At 52.5% G+C, this 13,263-nt stretch overlaps 2 protein-coding genes across 2 annotated transcripts; both read right to left on the bottom strand.

Moving 5' to 3' along the window:
* Positions 1-51: 51 nt before the first annotated feature.
* LOC115602315 (corticosteroid 11-beta-dehydrogenase isozyme 1-like) lies at positions 52-4,768 on the bottom strand. The gene is made up of 6 exons (XM_030473306.1): positions 4,529-4,768; positions 3,191-3,321; positions 2,421-2,532; positions 2,148-2,333; positions 1,493-1,636; positions 52-1,090 (listed from the first exon to the last, which is right to left on the bottom strand). Exons 1-6 carry the CDS (start codon positions 4,614-4,616, stop codon positions 870-872), a joined length of 882 nt encoding a protein of 293 aa, XP_030329166.1. The 5' UTR covers positions 4,617-4,768; the 3' UTR covers positions 52-869.
* Positions 4,769-5,931: 1,163 nt separating this feature from the next.
* HSD11B1 (hydroxysteroid 11-beta dehydrogenase 1) lies at positions 5,932-10,833 on the bottom strand. Its single transcript, XM_030473305.1, has 7 exons — positions 10,694-10,833; positions 10,503-10,594; positions 9,775-9,905; positions 9,104-9,215; positions 8,309-8,494; positions 7,049-7,192; positions 5,932-6,360 (listed from the first exon to the last, which is right to left on the bottom strand). Exons 2-7 carry the CDS (start codon positions 10,588-10,590, stop codon positions 6,113-6,115), a joined length of 909 nt encoding a protein of 302 aa, XP_030329165.1. The 5' UTR covers positions 10,591-10,594; positions 10,694-10,833; the 3' UTR covers positions 5,932-6,112.
* Positions 10,834-13,263: the final 2,430 nt, after the last annotated feature.

The following is a 13,263-nucleotide window of genomic DNA, read 5'->3' as shown; positions in this document are numbered from 1 at the left end:
GCTGATAAGGGCTCTGTGCATGTGGAAAAGGAACACAAGTAAAAGCAGAGATCTTGTAACACAGGATTTATTTTAACGAAGACCAGCCTAGAAGGGATATATGACAAAAAGAAGGCACAGTTCAAAGAGTCTCTCATGGCTTGGGGTGGTTTGTGCTTCTCGCTCTGGCCGTGGCTCAGCACCGCTGCCTTTGTGGCTCTTGGTGTGGGAAGGTTGAGCAGGAAACCTGCTGGTGAGCAGGATGCTGGCAGCATCTTGGTTGGAAAAAAGCCAAGAGTTCACTATTAAAAAGGATGTTTTCATGCTGTGTGGTACTGACTTCCTGGGAAAGCAGGCTGAGAGAACTGGGGTTGTTCAGCCTGGAGAAGAGAAGGTTCCTAAGGGAGGCCTTAGAGCAGCTTCCAGTGCCTAAAGGGGCTACAGGAAACCTGGAGAGGGGCTTTGGACAAGGGCCTGTAGGGACAGGACAAGGGAAGGAATGGTTTTATACTGAAGGAAGGTAGATTTAGATGAGATCTTAGGGAGTTCTTCCCTGTGAGGGTGCTGAGGCGCCGGCACAGGGTGCCCAGAGAAGCTGTGGCTGCCCCATCCCTGGCAGTGTTCAAGGCCAGGTTGGACACAGGGGCTTGGAGCAACCTGCTCTAGTGGAAGGTGTCCCTGTCCGTGGCAGGGGGTTGCAACTGGATGAGCTTTAAGCTCCCTTCAACACAAACCAGGCTGGGATTCGATGATGCTGTCTTAGGTTGCAGGGGTGCATCAGCATGGGGCTGCCCTGATGGCATGGAAAAGGGCACCCAATTAGCCAGATTAACACTCAAACCCCTCATGTTTGGCCCAAGGTGTCCTGGCAATGCTCCCCACCCTGGGGGCTATGTTCTTCTGACGTTTTCCAGCTTATAGTTGCTCCTGATGAGGGAGTCGAGGAAGTCGGGGGCTATGGCGTGGAGGAGAAGCATGCTGCCCAGCAGCCGGGGTGGGTAGTACAGCTCCCGCTGGCGCAGCGCCCCGCTCTTGATGATCTCCAGCGCACATTCCTCCTTCGGCGCCGGCGTGTCCTGCACGGCGTGTGAGACCGCTCGCACCGCGCTCTCTGCGGGGACGGGAGGAGCAGTGTCAGATGGAGGGGCTGCCACGGGCACTCGCTTCCTCCAACAAACCAACAAACTCTGAGCATCAGGCCTACTTAGAGTAGTTAAAACTGTAATTACAGCAACGGCCTTCCCATTCCTTTGCACCTCTTAAGTGACCATGGGATGGAAGCCCCACCTCCCATGGGTTTACTCCAAGGATAGCGGGGTCAGAGCTCTCAGGCCATGCTTTTAGGAGCTGGAAGAATCCTGTTTCCATGATTGCACAGCCCCTGCAGCCTGGGTTCCAACAGTGCTGGCCCAGCAACGTGCTGAGCTGCCTGGGGCCGCAGGGCAGGTCATGGGCTTGACTTGGCTCTGCCTGGAAACACATCGTTGTAGGGTCCCAGTGATGCTGAGCTTACCTGTGTTGATGTAGCCCAGGACACAGAGCGTGATGGAGACATTGACCTTTTCCAAGATGAATTCATGTCTCAGGGAGCTGAAAAATCCTTCCAAGGCGAACTTAGTTGCAGAATAGGGAGCAATAAATGGGGTGCCAATTCTGCCTGGAACAGAGACACATCAGGGTTTGTGTAGTGGGCAGACCAGGCTCCATGGCTCTCCCTTCCTCTTGCCCTTCAAGTAGCTACAATATCGTGATTTAGGGAGTTGGAGTTTGCGGTCATGAATGCTTGAGAGAAATAAACACATGCAGGAATGTTTAAATGTTACATATGGCATGAAGTACCTTCAGTTGTGGGTGATACTGTTCTTGTTTTCCTGCGTATATCCCCATGTGTAATGTGTGGCCATGCAGTGGTGTATCATCGACGTCAATGCATGAAGGTCATTAGTGGGTGCAAAGAGATTGGCAGAACAGGGCATGGAATATAAATCCCCCAGCAGACTCAAATTGTGCATGCAGGATAAATCCTGTGCTGATCCTGACTCCCAGTGGCATGTGGCTTTCTACTGTATGGTCTTTAGTCTGTCTTTTGAAGAGGAGCTACAGCAGGGATCCCTTGCAGGCAGAGGAAGGGATGTGGGCAGGGAGAGCCTGGCCCCTTGTGTGCTCACCTGCCATGGATGAAATGACAACGATGCTGCCATCACTCTCCTTCAGCATGGGAAGGGCAGACACGGTCATTGCCACATAGCTGAGGAAGTTGGTCTCCAGGAGCTTTCGGATGTGCCCAACATCCCCATTGAAGTAGTTGAAGTGGCTGAAACCAATGTGATTTAGGATGAGCATATCGAGGCCACCTGGAAGCAGAGCGGGTTTGCTGTTAGGAACCAGCATCTCAAAACAAACCAGCTTTTTGGTGGCTGGGATGGCCCCAAAGCACCTACCCCAGCTGTTCTCAGCCTCCTTCACCACCACGTTGGGAAATGTGGTGTCCTCCATAGAGCCGGCCACGTAGCGGGCGGATGCGGCGCCCAGCTCCAGGCACCGCTCCACTACCTGCAGTGACAGTGAGGACAGTGGTGGCAATGGAATCCCTTCCACAGACCCCTATCCCACTGGCAATGGAATCCCTTCCACAGACCCCCTATCCCACTGGCAATGGACTCCCCTCCAAGGACCACCCCATCCCATGAAGCTGTACTGTCTTGGGGCGGATGGGCCCCGTCACCCTGTCCCACTGGAAGCCCTTCTCCCTTCATGCGAGGAGACACATTGCCCAGAGAAATGTTTCTGGCTGCAGAGTTAAACAACAGCACATCTAAGCCAAATATTTAGTATTTATAAATAGGGATGTGATTGCTCAACTTTGATTTGTTGTATACAGGATGCAAAACCAGTTCAGACTTTGAGAAAGGGCAAGGGTTGATCAGACCAGGCCTTGGCCAGACTAGTGTTATCCTTGGTGGTGGTGATCATAATTCACAGCTGAAGACTGCAGAGAAAGAAATGCTGTGCTGTCAGCATTGAACACACGATTTGTTGTGGTAGGGGTGTGTGTGTTAGAAGAGGCTCATGCTGGGGAGACACTGGGCTGGATGTGTGGGCTGTGTGGCATCCCCACATGCATGGGCTAGGGTGAATATCCCCATTCTGCCTGCCTGCGGGGTTCAGGGTTGTAAATGGGATTTGCCGGCACGCTCTGCTTGCCAGTTACTTTCTGCAGCTTGGCCTCCGTGCGCGCTGTGAGCAGGAGGTGGGTCTCCATGCGTGCGAGGTGATACGCCATCTGCTCCCCGATGCCGCTGCTGGCTCCGGTCACGATCACCCGCTTCCCCCGGAGCATCTCTGGAGAGGAGGATGCAGAGCTCGGAGCTGGCACAGCCCAACTGTCCCCCCCTCCCTGCACGCACACCCTGGTTGTTAATCCCAGTTTGGGGGGGAGCACGTGTGAGGCTTGAGCTCTGCATCCACCCTAGGAGGGGCTTCTGGACATGGCGAGGGTTGATGAATAGAGTGGGAAAATGCATGGTTCCGAAGTAAATACTTCACTGAGATCAGGTGGTGGTGTGGTTTAAGCCCAGCCCAGGTAACTCAGCACCATGCAGCCATTTGCACACCTTTCCCCTCTCCGGGCAGGATGGGGAGGAGAATCGTAAGAATGTAAACCCCACGGGTTGCTATAAGAGTTTAATAACTGAAGTATAATATGCTACTACTACTAATAATAATAGTAAGGGAAATAACAAGGGGAGAGAATATAAAACTAAAAGGGGGAAAGGGAAAAAAACCCAAGCGCTGCACAATACAGTTGCTCAGCACCCACTGACCAATGCCCAGCCTGACCTGAGCAGCAATCAGTTTCTTCTGGATAACCCCCCCCAGTTTCTATACTGGGCATGATGTGCTGGTATGGAATACCCCTTTGATTGTTCAGGTCCGGTGTCCTGTCTCTGCTCCTTCCCAGCTTTTTGTGCCTTTCCTCACTGGCACAGCATGAGACACTGAAAAGTCCTTGATCAGAGTAAGCAGTACTGAGCAACAACTAAAACATTGGTGTGTTATCAGCACTGTTCTCAGACTAAAACCAAAACACAGCACTGCACCAGCTACTGAGAAGGAGAAAACTGGTTAGAGCTGAAGCCAGAATCATAGAATCATAGAATAGTTCAGGTTAGAAAGTACCTTAAAATCATTTAGTTCCACCCCGCTGCCATGGGCAGGGATGTCTCACACTAGACCACGTCCCCCAAGACTCTGTCCAACCTGGCCTTGGGCACGGCCAGGGATGGAGCATTTACCAACAACCGTGCATCCCAGCAGACCCACTTGTCATTCCATGAGCTTTCCTGTGTGGTGCAGGGTGCTCTGGCACCTTGCACCAGGAGTTACTGTGCTCCTTTCCCAGCCCTCAGGCCTCCCGTGCCTCAGCTTTTCCATATGTGTTTTGAAACGCCCTCCCAACAGCCTGTGCTCTTCCATGTGGGCACACGCTGCTGCTCTGGCAGCAGCCTCGCTGCTTGTGGTTTTAAATGTGATTTTTCCAATGACTTACCTTCATCGAAGTTCTTGGGGCCTGAATAAAAATAATAGGCCAGCGCCAGTCCCAGCAAAGGGATGAAAATCTTCCGGATCAGACCCATTCCTCTGCAGAAGTACAGGCAGGAGCAGGACGATCTCCAGGGCTCTGCCTGCAGGGAGGTGGATGTGTCAGTAGGCTGCAAACGGGGCGGGGAGTGATGGCAGCGTTGAACTGGTTCTGACCTTGCACACGTTTGCTGGTATCTGCTGGGCCCTCCTTTTTGCTTCTGGTGATTCAGCAAACATTAACCTAATGGCAAGTGTCGCTTTGGACTTTAGGTTGTCCCTTTGCACCCTTGTCCTGCCAGGAATCACAGAATGATTTGGGTTGGAAGGGACCTTGAAGCTCATCCAGTTCCAATCCCCTGCCATGGGCAGGGTCACCTTCCACTAGAGCAGGTTGCTCCAAGCCCCTGTGTCCAACCTGGCCTTGAACACTGCCAGGGATGGGGCAGCCACAGCTTCTCTGGGTACCCTGTGCCAGCGCCTCAGCACCCTCACAGAGAAGAGCTTCTGCCTCAGAGCTCATCTCAGTCTCCCCTCTGGCAGGTTAAAGCCATTCCCCTTGGCCTGTCCCTACATCCCTCGTCCAAAGCCCCTCTCCAGGTTTCCTGGAGCCCCTTTAGGCACTGGAGCTGCTCTAAGGTCTCCCCTTCAGGAGCCTTCTCTTCTCCAGGCTGACCCAGCCCAGCTCTCTCAGCCTGGCTCCAGAGCAGAGCTGCTCCAGCCCTCGCAGCATCTCCATGGCCTCCTCTGGACTTGCTCCAACGCAGACTTTTAAAGGGCAAAATCCACTCGACGTGTGCTGGTTTGTGTAGGTGATTACAGGATAAGGAGAACAGTAACTCTGGTTCCTGATTTTGTCTGAGAAAGTAAGAAGCAAACTGATCCTGGGGAGTGCTTCAGTGGGAAGGGTTTGGGGAGGCTGCGCATTGCTTTATCTCAGGACAGATGATGGTTGGTGCTTGAATGGTTGGAACCATTTGAGGAGTAAACGCATCAGCTTGGGCACTGCTGCCAGTGCCCAGGAAGTGGTGTAGAGCCCGCTGCCAGCTTGGGCTGTGGTTTTGCATCCCATGTGCATCACTCCTGGTGCCTGAGCTCTCAGCCTAAGGTGTCAACACGGCAGCTCCATGCATCTAGAAGGCATCTTCCAGTTATAATGTTTGTGTAATAATCTACCAAGTTTGGAAAGTTTTGTTTGGGATAACAACTTGCATTTAATTTGGCTGTAAAGCCAGCAGAAAATAAGCTAAAAGGTAGTTATTCCTAAATGAAGCAATGAGGGCTTATTACAACGATCCTGCTTCCCTGCGGGAGGCGACTCAGGGGCATCATGGTGGAGAAAAAGGGATAAACCCCGCAGCGAACGCACAGTTGGGTTAGAGACGTTTATTACAGCTTGTTCCCATGTTTCCCTCATCCGGGAATGCCGGGAGGGGACCCCCCGCATCTCCTTCGACGCGACACCACGGCGCGCAGGCAGGACCCGTGTCCGCCGGCAGAGGAGGGTGTTGCACCGGGGAACGTGAGCTTACCGGGTACCAGAGCCCGCAGCTCAGTTACCGGCGCTCGGGTGGCGGCGCTGGCCGGTGCCGATGCGGTCCAGCCGGTACCGGCTGCGCACCAGGCGGTCCAGCAGCTCGGCGGCGCAGTCGCGCAGCAGCAGCGGGAGCCGGGTCGAGCCGTACCGGTAGTAGAGCTCCCGCCGCCGCAGCGCGCCGCCCTTCAGGATCTCCAGCGCGCACTCGGTGCGCGGCGCCGGTGGCACAAGCAGCACGTCCGCGGCGGCGTGCAGGGCGCGATCTGCGGGGAGGGACGGGGAACGGGAGCATCACTGTGGGGTACCGAAACCGGGACCTCCGGGTGAGGGTTAAACGAACATAAGGACCGAGGGGTCCGTCCCAGTAATGAGAAGCCGGTAAAGCGGGGCTTGCAAACGCTAAACGTGGAGCTGTCGGTCCGCACGTGGGAACAGAGGTAAATGCATAAGCTTGGGCGCCCCTTCGCTGCCCGGCGCATGCAGAACTTGTGTTCCCACCCACCGTTGCATCACTGAATGGGGTTAATGGGAGGAGGATGGCACAAAGAATCACAGAATGGTTTGCGTTGGAAGGGACCTTAAAGCTCATCCAGTTCCAACCCCCTGCCATGGGCAGGGACACCTTCCACTAGAGCAGGTTGCTCCAAGCCCCTGTGTCCAACCTGGCCTTCAACACTTGCACTGGTTGAGTTGTAGGTTGTGCTAGTGGCTGATTTTACATAGTGAGGGGGGAAGAAACTACATTTTGAGACTGCTTTTTGGTGGGAGAGAGGTAGAATCGTAGTCACACACACACATACCCAGGAACAGAGTGTTTTGCTTGCCCTAGAGCCAGGGCTGGAGGAGAAGCGGCAGCAGTTAAAGGGGAGAATCAGTAGGAGAGGGAGTTGAAGGGCAGGATGAGAAGCTAAGGTGGTGCTCAGCACCTGGATCAAACAGCACTGATCTTACCAGTATCAATGAAGCCAAGGATGCAGAGAGTGATGGAAACGTTAATGTTCTGAATGTGGAATTCCTGCCTCAGGGAGCTGAAAAATCCATCCAAGGCAAACTTAGTTGCAGAGTAGGGGACCGTAAAAGGAAACCCGACTTTACCTGGACACAGAGTGAAGGTCTGTTATAGCACAGAAAGCTGCTCTTCCTGAACCTCTCCTTTGTCCTTCATCAGATAGGATTCTTCAGAATCTATCCATCTATCTGTCCTTCATCAGATAGGATTTTGGGTAAAATCACAGAATCCCAGCCTGGTTTGTGTTGGAAGGGACCTTAAAGCTCACCCAGCTCCACCCCCTGCCACGGGCAGGGACACCTTCCACTAGAGCAGGTTGCTCCAAGCCCCTGTGTCCAACCTGGCCTTGAACACTGCCAGGGATGGGGCAGCCACAGCTTCTCTGGGCACCCTGTGCCAGCGCCTCAGCACCCTCACAGGGAAGAGCTTCTGCCTCAGAGCTCATCTCAATCTCCCCTCTGGCAGGTTAAAGCCATTCCCCTTGTCCTGTCCCTACAGGCCCTTGTCCAAAGCCCCTCTCCAGGTTTCCTGTAGCCCCTTTAGGCACTGGAGCTGCTCTGAGGTCTTAAGGTCGAGGCCAAGGCTCATGTCTCTGCTCAGGGTATGAGCAACCCGCAGTAACTATGAATCCCTCAGGGGGGAGAGATGGAGCAAAGTTTAAACTCCTCTCTGGGTGCTGAGCTGATCACCAGAAGACAAACCAACATACGGGCTGGGAGGGGGGGACATCTGTTAGTAATTTAGTTTCCTGACTTAACAGAAATTTATTAAACAGAGTCATGTTTTTGTGAATAGAGTCAGTCAACAACTCCCTCCACAAATATTAGCAGGAACTTGACCTACCGAACCAGATGGACAGTCAGAGAACTGATGCAGTGAGAAATCGCTGCGTTTCCACTTTCCTCCCCCAGAACTGAGGGTGTTTGAGCTCTGCTGCTCTAATGACCCTGACACCAGGGTGTGGGATTTAATTATAAGGCTTGTCAAAAAGCACTCTGGGGCGATTGGATTATATCAGAGAACAAATTCCATTGAGAAAATGCAAAATAGATACGGGTTTGGGGTTGTGTGTGTGGGTTTTTGGGTGTGTTAAGCAGTTATGGCTCCTTTAGGACACCTGGGACTCTGCATGCTACTTGTGAAAATCAGCCCACAGTGTTCTTTGACTGAATTCTATGTCACCTACCTCACTTTCTGCTCACCTGCCATGGATGAAACCACCACGATGCTGCCCTCGCTCTCCTTCAGCATGGGCAGCGCTGACACGGTCATTGCCACGTAGCTGAGGAAGTTGATCTCCAGGAGCTTTCGGATGTGCCCAACATCTCCATCGAAATAACCGAAGTACGACGTGCCGACGTGATTAAGAATCAGCATGTCCAGGCCTCCTGTGAGCAGAGGAGCAGGCATGAGTGCTGGGTGGGAGAGGGCTACAACCATAAATCACAGCCTTTCCTGGGAGCAGAGTAAAGGTAATCAAAAGAAATAAGGTTTTTGGGTCAGAGCTGTGGCCTGTCATCTCTAGGGTAGGGGTTTAGCCCAGATGGTGGCTGCTAGTAAATATTTTATTGTGATTTGGGGTTTTGTTGGTTCAAGACACAAGTACTGTGGAGCAAGGGAGGTCGCCCTTGAGGTGTCTGTGGGCCCGGGGAGGAGGAGTGCTCCACACAGAGCTGAAATACTGCGTATTCACAGCCATGACCCATGACCGCAATAGCAGGGCTGCTGTGGGCCTGATGGTTTCAGAACCCAGTAGCTGGGGGTGATGAAATCCAGGATTGTGATACTGGAACAGGATGTCACGAGGGCACCGAGCTGAAATTGAGAGCGCAGTTCAGTTTGAGTGATGAAGCCAGGTCTGAAAAGGGCAAAATTAGGGGGGAAAAACTCCCTCCTGTCTCACCCCATCTCCATCTCGCCCGCTTCTTTTAGCAGGCACATGACAGAAACCCACATGTCCAAGGCGAGATGCAGTGTTCCACTGCCACTGAACATACCCAGCGAGGTCTGTGCCTCCTTCACCACATGCTCGGCGAAGGCCATGTCCTCCATGGTGCCACTGATGTACTGCGCCGAGGCTGCTCCCAGCTCCCGGCACCGCTCCACGACCTGCCACACCAACAGCACGCATCAGAAACCCCTGCCCTGCCCCGGGGAACCTGGTGTGGTGGCAAAAGAGAGTCTCTGTGTTCCCTGGGATGTGGTTTGGAGTTTTGGGAGTATGTTTGGAGCTTCAAAGGGAGCCCGAAAAGGATTCCTTTGGTGAATGCGTTACCCAAGGCAGTCTGGCTCTTTATGGGTGCTGGAATTGCATGTGTGTAGGGTGAGCAGGAGCTTGTATATCACTGCCGTGGAATGAGGGTGTGTGTGTGCTGAGGGAGCCTGTGTGTATGGGGCTATGTGTACATAACTAAGCAAGTTCAAATGTCATAGTATGTGCTATGCAGAGTGCATGTATCTGCAGGAGGGGGATTTCTGTGCAGGCAAGAGCCCCAAGCAGCACCAGTATGTGTAGCCATGAACGTGACTGTCCCTATCTGGCATTTGTGCCATGGCGATTACATGTGCATATGTTCATGCGTGTACCTGTGATGTGAGATTGGCCTTCACATGTTAGTGTGTGCACCGCCATGAACACGCATGTGTGAGTGCTCAGCTTGCCATTTACTTTCTGTAGCTTGGTCTCTGTCCGTGCTGTGATCAGAATGTGGGATCCCATCCGTGCCAAGTGATATGCCATCTCCTCTCCAATCCCAGTGCTCGCGCCGGTGACAATCACCCGCTTCCCTTTCAGCATCTCTGGGGACCAAGGCACAGGGATTTAACTTATCCAAATGCTGTTTAGGAAAGATATATATTAAAACCTCCCCTAACACCTTTCAGAGTAAGTAAACTGGAAGCTCAGTGAGCGTGTGAGTGCAAAGGGTCCAGCTCCAGGACATCTCTTTCATCTGCTGGAAGCAGCAGCTCCTCACTGATTCAGTGATACGGGGACAGCGCTCGACTCCTTCAGCAGCTTTTTCCACAAGTCAGGACACAGCTTATCACCACCCTGACTATTTTGTAGTGAAAATCACCCGCAAAGCACATGCTTCAGAACTGAAAATCCACCATTTAAAAGTCACGGTTGTAAATTCTTTTGCTACACAGTGGAAATTTGAGTGTCTGGAGCCCTCTTCTCACACCCGCTGCCTCACCTGCTCCCTCAGGAGGCATTTCTGCATATTACTTGCTCATCTTGATTTAATATCTTTGTTAAAACAACTTGCAAGTATCAGCCACCACACAAAGGCTCAGACGTGGTTTGACACGAGCTCTGTTACAGTTTCTATGCAAAACACTGAAATGTGGCTTTAAACAGTTTTCCTTAAAGACAGATTCACTTTTAATACTTACCCGGTTTGAAATTCTCCCTCGCAGAATAAAACCAGAAGGCCAAAACCAGTCCCAAAAAGGGAATGAGAATCTTTTGCAACCGACCCATCCCACTGTGGAGCCAGGAAATAAAGCATGAGAGAGAAGGGAGGGAAAAAAATCCCTCTGCAGAGCTGCTCCAGAGGGAAGCAGCGATGCCAATCCTTAAAAACCTGTTAGTGAAGGAACTGCAGCTTCCAAAGCACTGGAAAATCACGGGTGGCTGGATGAGTGAAGCAAACCCTTTGGTTTAGCTGGCAGAGCCTCGGCCTACCCGGCGGTGCCGTTTGGGTTCTGCCCGGCTCTTTTCATATTTCCTGTCCTCCGTTAAAATGCCGAATTTTGCACAACACCCTGAAGAGGTGTGTCTTTGCCGAGCAGCATCAAGTTTCACTTGGAGAACATCAGAGGCAGCCCCAGTGCAGGTGGTTAAACATCGCCTTTTATTCCTGCTCGCATCTCATCTGGGTGCATGGGAGGTGCGGGTCAGGCACCGGGGGCTGCTGTGCTGCGGGGGGACGTGCAGCAAAGGTGCTGTGCTGTGATCACAGCCTGGTTTGTGTTGGAAAGGTCCTTAAGATCATCCAGCTCCAACCCCCTGCCACGGGCAGGGACACCTTCCACTAGAGCAGGTTGCTCCAAGCCCCTGTGTCCAACCTGGCCTTGAACACTGCCAGGGATGGGGCAGCCACAGCTTCTCTGGGCACCCTGTGCCAGCGCCTCAGCACCCTCACAGGGAAGAACTTCTTTATATCCAACCTAAATTTCCCCTGTTTAAGTTTAAACCCATTCCCCCTTTTCCTGTCACTACAGTCCCTGATGAAGAGTCCCTCTCCATCATCCTTGTAGCCCCCTTCATACACTGGAAGCTGCTCTGAGGTCTCCGCGCAGCTTCTCTTCTCCAGGCTGAACAGCCCCAATGTTCTCAGCCTGTCTTCATACAGGAGCTGCTCCATCCCCTGATCATCCTCGTGACCTCCTCTGGACTTGCTCCAACAGCTCCATGGTTCTTACGTTCGAGACACCAGAACTGAACACCAGAACAGCATTGCTGGGGAGCAGGGGCCCAGCAGCATGTATCGTTCCCAAACAGCTCCAAAAACACTTTGCTGAGACAGATAAGGGAGAAGGAGCTGAGGTGAACCCATCACCAGGGATGCAGCCACCCAGGCTCCAAGGGGCTTCCAAACAGGTAGGTTTGGAGTGAAACTCTGACTGCTGTTTTCTGCAGAGAATAAGGGTCTTTGCTGTTGTGGTTCCTGCTTTGAGTTTTGTAAGAGCTTTGTTCTTACTTTTAAGTGAGTATATTCTGAGGCAACACCACATAACATCCGCTTGCTCCCTGAGTCTTGGCAGCAGCTAATTCGATGCCATCAATCTTATGCAATAGGTACACCCAATGTTCCAGCTTTGGTCTGGCACTGGGATCTTCATCCCAGAGTACCAGTATCTGCAATGTGCATGGATTGGGGATGCTGTGGGAGTTTGTGTGTTCCTGGAGCTGTCTTGCGAGAGCTTCTGCCTTCTTGGTTAGGGGAAAGCATGTTTGCTGGGACCAGAGCCTCATCTGCAGTGCAGGGGCTGCACTGTGGTCTGATTTATGTAGGCACAGTGCTGTGGTTGTCTCTCTTGGACCCCCCTACCTTAACCAGCCAGGAGGAATTATGTAAAGACATCTTTTTCCCCTATTGCAGCTTGAAAAGAAAGATGAGTTAAATTAGTAGCATACTTGGTAGGGCAGTGGGGGTCTCTGGCATTGCTTCTGCTTTATAAGTTATTATTTTCTTTTCTGCCTTTCAACTTCATTCTCAACGGAGAAGCCCTCACCCCAACTTGGGCAAATACCACCAGTATGGTCACTCTGCTTCTTCGTGACTCCCTTTGCTTTGAATTTGGGTTGTGATCATGCGGCAACCATTTCATTCCTTGACTTGAAAAGAAGAATGCACTTACCTCAGCTGTGATCTTGTCTGTGTTGCCAGCAGGGAGGGAGACTCCTTTCAGATATTGTTGTTTATTACTGGAGTTGGGATACTGCAGTAAAGCAATAACTGACAACCTTTGTGCACTGTCTGCAGGCATGTGGGGAAGGTATCATGCTCCTTGCTCTGCATCAGCACAGGGAGACGTGGGCCTGGAGGCAGTCTGCTGGGTACGGAGCCAAATGCTTCTCTTTGCTGGTGTGTTGGTTAATGAGACTTGTGGGTTTGGGTTGGGTTTTTGTGCAAGACAAAGTAGCTGATAATGAAGGACTGAATGTTTTGGACATAAACTTTTTATAGCAGATGATGTGTGTGTGTGCCATTTAGGGCGTCCCGTGTGGAAATGAAGCGTGGGGGTGCTGGCGTGGTCCCCATCGGGGCTGGGGGCCGTGCTGCAGGCTCTGGCCACACTTGGCTGCCGCGTGGGTTTGCTCTTGGCCGCTGTCGCCCTTCTAGGGTGCTGCTGCTCCTCACTCCCACTCGCAGCTTTTTCTGGGTTTGTTTTGCTTTCTGCAACGTAAGAACTTGTTTTTAACCTCCTGCTGGGGGTGGGGAGCGACGGGAGGGAGAGGAGGGCAGGAAGAGGCGACTATGGAGAAGTGTTTTCCCATCTCAGCTGGTGCTGGCCCTGCTGCTGCCAAACCTTCGTGCCTTGGCAGAGGGAGCCCAGTGGCATGTCCGGCTCCAGCCCAGGGACCGGGAGCACTGGGAGCAAGGGGGAGATGTTGTTGCTTCTGAAACTGCTTTACCCAGGTTATTCT

This window comes from Strigops habroptila, chromosome 18 (genome assembly GCF_004027225.2).
Source record: "Strigops habroptila isolate Jane chromosome 18, bStrHab1.2.pri, whole genome shotgun sequence".
NCBI classification, from domain to species: Eukaryota; Metazoa; Chordata; class Aves; order Psittaciformes; family Psittacidae; genus Strigops; species Strigops habroptila.
Note: the sequence above shows the minus strand (reverse complement) of the source record. Positions and strands in the feature narration are given on the sequence as shown.